Source organism: Pinus tabuliformis, chromosome 8, assembly GCF_031772625.1.
Source record: "Pinus tabuliformis cultivar Carrire ecotype Pingquan chromosome 8, CPIR1, whole genome shotgun sequence".
Lineage (NCBI taxonomy): Eukaryota > Viridiplantae > Streptophyta > Pinopsida > Pinales > Pinaceae > Pinus > Pinus tabuliformis.
Window position 1 is genome coordinate 1,645,897,442 of NC_142294.1, and position 6,644 is coordinate 1,645,904,085.

The following is a 6,644-nucleotide window of genomic DNA, read 5'->3' on the forward strand; positions in this document are numbered from 1 at the left end:
TGGAGTTTCGCTCTTGTAAAATTGTGGATGGTTGGATACATTCTACTACATGTAAGTACACGCTTTTAATGTTATTCATGTTTTACTTTGTCATATACATTGGATTGGGATTTTTGCTATTCTTAGGGCTAATTGTTGCATGCATTCACTGTTTTAAATTGTGGAATTTTGTTTCTATTATAACATCTCTCAATGTATGGGCCATGTAATGTGAATGAAATCTCCTAGGGGTAATTCTATCAATGAATTGATCTTGATAAGCCATCACCTTTTTGCACATCGAAGTATAAAAGCTGTGAGATTGCTTCTCTTTGACCTGGAAGGCTAGCGAAGTAATCTTGATGCCTCATTGACCAAGAACCAAAGGTCCTCACTCATATTCATCATAGACTCCATTCTCCCAAGACTAAGGCACTGATCTACCAAAAGGTGGTCACCTTAAACCAACTTCTTTCACCTTTTCCTGGGTCTAGCCAAGTTGGGTCACCTAGGGCATCATTTTCCCGATGAACTAGCCCTCCAAAAAGTTCGATCTCCTAGCCCCTCCTGCGTTGGTGTTTCCTCAAGACCTCCTCCAAATTTGAGGCCATTCCGACGGTGGAGTTGTGAGAAAAGCCAAGCCCTAGCTCCAAGATCAAACTTTTCCCTAGCATCCCCAAAGGCTAGTACCTTATTGGATCAATTCAACACCTTTAAGTGAATATTCTTTCTTTGATCCTTTCCCCTACCTTGTCTAGGCTAAGGACACCATTGGTTGCTAAAATCCTTCCTCCTGACCTAGACTGGGTCCACTTGGTCCCATTTGGTCCCGTTCCTTTAAAAAGACAATTCTTCAAGAACTATCTGGGGTACCAATTTCAGAAAGGAATTTAGGGATTGGGAAACTCCTTCACTAGTCATATCCCATAAAAATAACCCTCAAATGCTCCCTTCTCCTAGACGATAATGTACCTTTCTTAGAAAGCAACAAGTTCTATCTTTCAAACTCTTCAGGAAAGGGATTATTTGGGTCACTCTACATCCATTCATTGATTTATCCTTCATTGATGACTCCATAATATACCGGGTCTCCTCCCATCGATGAAAGTCAGTAAATAGAAGGGAGCCTTAGTTGAGGTGACAATGGGCTAAGTCTCCATTTGTTGCCCTTGGTCTAGCATTTGCCCATTAGGGATCCCCTGCTAGTTTGAGCGGTAACATTTTGGCGTCGTTGCCAGGGACACAAAACGTGTGTTTTGTTCCCCATACGACATATTGACATAACATTATTGGCGACTCCATTGGAAGAACAAAGCCCTAGTTCTTCATTGAACTTTAAGGTCGATGCTTGTAGGGTGAAGCAAGCATTTTTCTAGGCATCTTTAAATTCACCCTGGCGACTCCCACATATTTTTCATGCATATCTCAAATTGGTTGTCTTTCTTTGATAAATTTCTCGCTTTGGACATTGCTATCATCCCTAGGCACCCTAATCATGCCGCGGGAAGGATGGTACGTGGGGTGCCCATGTTTGATGGTGATCCACTCTCCGCAATTGTCCATGTAGAAAGTTTCAATGCACGTACTTCAAAGGAGAAAGTGGTTTACCAAGATTTCCTTATGTTATTGTTCATGGGATCTCTCGATGGTCATAACTCATGGTTGCGATCATGAACCCAAGAGCATCTCATCTATTGAGGAGTTCGTTGACGGCTTTCTTAGTCACTTTCAAGTATACCTTGCATTAAGCATCCAAGAGGAAGCCCTCATCAAACATCATCAAGACATTGAGAATCTAAGTAATGAGCAGGAAGCTGAGTCATCGTTGGGTCCGCATGGAGAGAAGGATAATTTTGAGAACACACGTGTTGGGAAGAATGAGTCAATGGAAGGGAAAGTTGAGACTAACCTTACCTTTTCTCAATGATACTACTTCTAATGATTCTCCTTTTGAGAACCTTGAGGAAGACCCCATTAACCCCTTGAAAGATGACATTGAAGATTACTTCCACATTGAAAGGGAGAAATGGGAAAGTGTTGGTCTTCAATTTGATTGTGCTCCCATTTAGGGCACTGACAAGGGGGATGAGGATGAGAATGGTCTTCCCTTCCCCTCAAGAACTATTTATGATGACATACCCATTGATACCCTTGGGAAAGAGAATCTTCATTTTCCTTTACATAAAGAAGGGAAGTTGGAAGTGATAAATTTTCCTTTTAGGAGAGACCCAATCTTTGATACTAAGGAAATTGACAAGGCTTCCACTTCTCATAAGTATGATTCTATGTTCAAATCAGTTGAGCCTTTAGATTATGATTTTGGGAAGGAAAAACTCGTTGAATACAATACTTCTTCCTCCCTTTTTCCTATTGGTCATCATCTTGAGTCTTCATCAAGTGATTCCCTCACCCGTGGTCATATGATCTCAAGTAATTGTGAGCCCTTTCCCCCTCCCGAGTATATTGTCAAGGAAAGGCCCTTCATTGATTATACTTTTCCTGCTTGGACGCACCCTCGAGGTTTTGAATCTTGATCACTTCATAGTCTCCCCTCTCCAATGTAATCACTATGTGCAACCTACTTGTGTTTCTCTATTTCGTCGAGCTCCCTTTCCTACTAATCATAACCCGATGAAGGACATAAGCCATGACCTAAGTAATAAGGGCGATGGTGGAAGTGATATGCCAAAGATCGCCATTCATCAAAAGTTTATGAGCTTGGTTGTTGATGTCTCTATATTTTGGTTGCAAGAGAAGATCTCATGGACTAGATTACATCCTTTTCTTACCTCTTCTCACATAATCATCCACGTGTGGGCATCATATTTTCTCACCTCCCCCCCACAACATCCTCCATGTGTTTGGGTCTGCATTCGCTTTGGAATTTGCTGCATGAGCAATCATATAGGCAGGGATATTTATATTGACTTGATGATATGTTGGTTGCACTGGCTTTATGATTACACTTAATAATAGCTTTGCCATATGCATGTTAGGGTAGGATGCATTGCATGCTCATTTTCGCATTAGAATTAACATCATATGATATTTCTCATGGTAGATAGATGTGTTGATCTAGATTGTCATTGATGTCAATACGGCAATATTCTGGGATACTAAATGATGATATGAAGCCAAGGAGAAGCAAACGATATCTGTGGAGTAACAGGAGCAAGAAGCCAAGGAGGAAAGCCATCAAGGAAGCCATAGGAAGTCATATTAGAGCAAGAGAAACATATCGAGAATAAAAGAGTAGCTATCGGAAGTCATAGGAGCGACAAGCTAACAAAAAGCATATGCCCAAGAATAAGAGCCATATTGGAAGAACTAAGGAGAAATATCGGAGGAAGGAATAAAATGTGGAAACCCTTTAAAAGTTCACAGCACATGGAATAAAACTTGTGAGAAAAGCCAAGCCCTAGCTCCGAGATCTAACTTTGCCCTAGCATCCCCAAAGGCTAGTACCTTATTGGATCAATTCAACACCTTTAAGTGAATATTCTCTCTTTGATCCTTTCCCCTACCTTGTCTAGGTTAAGGACACCATTTGTTGTTAAACTCCTTCCTTCTGACCTAGACTGGGTCCACTTGGCCCCGTGTGGTCCCGTTCCTTTAAAAAGACAATTCTTCAAGAACCATCTGAGATACCAATTTCAGCAAGGATTTTAGGGATTAGGAAACTCCTTCACTAGTCATATCCCATAAATCTAACCCTCAAATCCTCCCTTCCTTCTCCTAGAAGGCATTATACTTTGCTTAGAAAGCAAGCAAGCTCTATCTTTCAAACTCTTCACGAAATGGATTATTTGGGTCACTCCACATCCATTCATTGATTTATCGTTCATCGGTGACTCCATAGTATACTAGGTCTCCTCCCATCAGTGAAAGTTTGTAAATAGACGGGAGCCTTAGCTGAGGTGACAATGGGCTAAGTCTCCATTTGTTGTCCTTGGTCTAGCATTTGCCCTTTAGGTCCCCTGCTAATTTGAGAGGTAACAATAGGATGACATGGATCCAATCAAAAGGGATCTAGAATCCGAAAATCCAGCTTTGGGAAAGGTGTCGTTAGAGTATTTCCCAGTACTAGATACCTTTGACAGAATTCGGATCGAGTTCCACTAATTGTCATATTGTCTAAAGGGTTTCCCATCTCCTATCAGATCCAAAATCAAGAAATATGGCTTTTTAGAAAAGTGTCATTTAAAGGATTTCTTTGATCCGAATGCCCTTGACAAAATCTGGATTGGGTTATGTCAACTGCCCTTACCATTAAATACTTCGCATCACCTGTCGATAATTGGATCTGGAATTTGTCAATCTAGCTTTTTAAAGAACACACCATAAGGTCTTTTCTTAGATCCAGATCTATTAGTTTCCTATTCGTTGACTGATATTGGATTGGATTTTGTTAAATCCGGAGATCTGACTTTTTTTGTAGGAGACTTTCAAAATTTTTCCTTAATCTAGATGTAGTTAAACAACTGATGTGTCCACCCTGTGGAGGTGGCAAAATGTGGTGTTGACATGTAGATGAAGGAATGCCACATGTCAACCATGTAACAAGTGACATGGCAAAGGTTGGTGATGACACATGGATGACGAGCCACATGGCAGTTGTTGACGTTGCATGGTATCTAGAACTCATATTTGAATGAAGTTTATATTGCTGGAAAGCCCTTAACAAATACGATGGTGATATCATATAAGAAGTTTGAAGTGTTTGAAAGAAATTTGAGGAGAATGTGATGATGATATCATATAAGAAGTTTAAGTGTTGAAAGAAAAGGAATTTCGATAATCCATTTCTAGAGTAGATTAATGGGTTGGAATTTAAGCAAAACAATGAAATAATACAAAATAATTATATAACAAGTTTTTATATATTATCATTCATTTTTAAATATTGGTAATATACACAAAATTTTAATTTATAATATATGAGTATCTTACAAGTGTAGTTATTTGCATAGTTGGACAAAAAAAAATAGATATACTAATAGGACCATTTTAATTTCACTAAGCAGTTCTTCTTAAGATATGTTGACAGTGGAATATCCACGATAGTGTATGGCTCAATCTGAATCGATCTAACTCATTTGACTTGCAAGTCGTAGCCATCCTTTTGAGTAGAAATTGCGAGTCTCATATGGGGCAGATTCAGAATAAGAGGACCTGACTGGACTTACTTTCCTCAAAATGTAGAATCACATTTGGGAATCCACTAGGGCTCGGAAGAGTCATGACGCTAATTTCAGACATATCAAACTTAATAAATAAATAACAAATCCTAATGATTTAAGATAACACTTGCTATTGTTAGAAACTAATTGTGCACGGATTTTCAGATACCAATAAAATTAGTGGTCTATTGGACAATATGGGTCAATGAAAGCTTTTCTAGACCATGCTACAAACAAAAAAGCATGTATTCTATATGTATTGTATGGTTAAAAATTGAAATACTAACCATTGCCAGAGCATGCTGAAGGCCCATAACTGCAGACAAGAGCAGTGGTAAATCCTCGTCCTTCCCATAGAAAGGAGGCAAATCCTTCTTCCCGCCACATGGAACTCTAGGAGTACAGAGAAATCCCCAGTTATAGCTACGTAAACTGATCTCCCTCCTTTGAGACTCGGGATTTTCTGTTCTGTTGTCTACAAATACCCTGCTGCCCCTTGCACTACTGTTGGACACTTCCTCCTCCTCTGTGGATTCCATGTGAATTCTACTGTTGGATACTTCCTCCTCCTGTGTGGATTCTGTGTGAATTCTACTGCTGGATACTTTCTCCTCCTGTGTGGATTCCATGTGAACTCTAGGATTTTGATGTCAGATATATTTGATGGATATTCAGGAATATTCAATTTACATAAATTCTTTCGACCTTGCAACTCCCCCAAGGTTACAAGGTAAACCTTCCCTTTTAGTTCAGAGCAAGATAGACGTTTTACTCAAATTCGAGGAAGAAACGCTCAAAGCCAAAGAGAGATTTTTTGTTCACCATCCCTCAGCACCTAATCCATAAAGACTCACAATGCACTACAAATCTGGATATAAACACCTAATCCGTAGAAATACAATGTGCTCTGAATCTGGGCTCTTATAATTTGAAAACATCACTGGAACTCCACTTGAATAATGAATTTGGAAGAAAAATACAAGAGGAAGGTTTTTATTGGTCCTTAACTGTACGTGGGATCAGTTTTGGTCTCCCAAAGAATCTTTGAATATTTGAGGCAGCCTAATTCTATTTTCACAGTAGCCTTGTGAGAATCTCGGGCTGCTATGCTGTCAAAAATATTCTTTCTTAATTATATTTTGATATTTTGGGAGTAATGAAATGATATTTTTAGGTTTATGAGATTAAATAGTCCATAATTTTTTAGAGTAATAAAATGAAATGATATTTTAAAATTAATTAGACTAAAAATAATAAAAGACTAATACGACTAAAAATAATATATATTATTTATTAAAAATGGTATATACTATTTACTAAAAATAATATATACTATTTTCAGGGTAATGAAATGAAATAAAATAATATTTTAAAATCATTAAAATAATCTATAAAACCATTAATTTGCCTAATCTACTAACAATCCCCCGGCCAAAAAACAATGCCAAGAATAACGCGCAGGTTAGTTCAATGACTGAGATGTGT

The 6,644-nt window shown here is 38.5% G+C and overlaps 1 protein-coding gene across 3 annotated transcripts in view; it reads right to left on the minus strand.

Moving 5' to 3' along the window:
* LOC149242479 (uric acid-xanthine permease-like) overlaps positions 1–6,228 on the minus strand; it is a 466,625-nt gene extending 460,397 nt beyond the window's left edge. For 2 of the 3 annotated variants that reach the window (XM_089374250.1, XM_089374251.1), the window contains exon 1: positions 5,447–6,228. In XM_089374250.1, the coding sequence (XP_089230376.1) occupies positions 5,447–5,788 (342 nt within the window). In that variant the 5' untranslated portion in view covers positions 5,789–6,228. The remainder of the gene's footprint in view (positions 1–5,446) is intronic. The other variant, XM_089374249.1, reaches the window with a different exon arrangement.
* Positions 6,229–6,644: the final 416 nt, after the last annotated feature.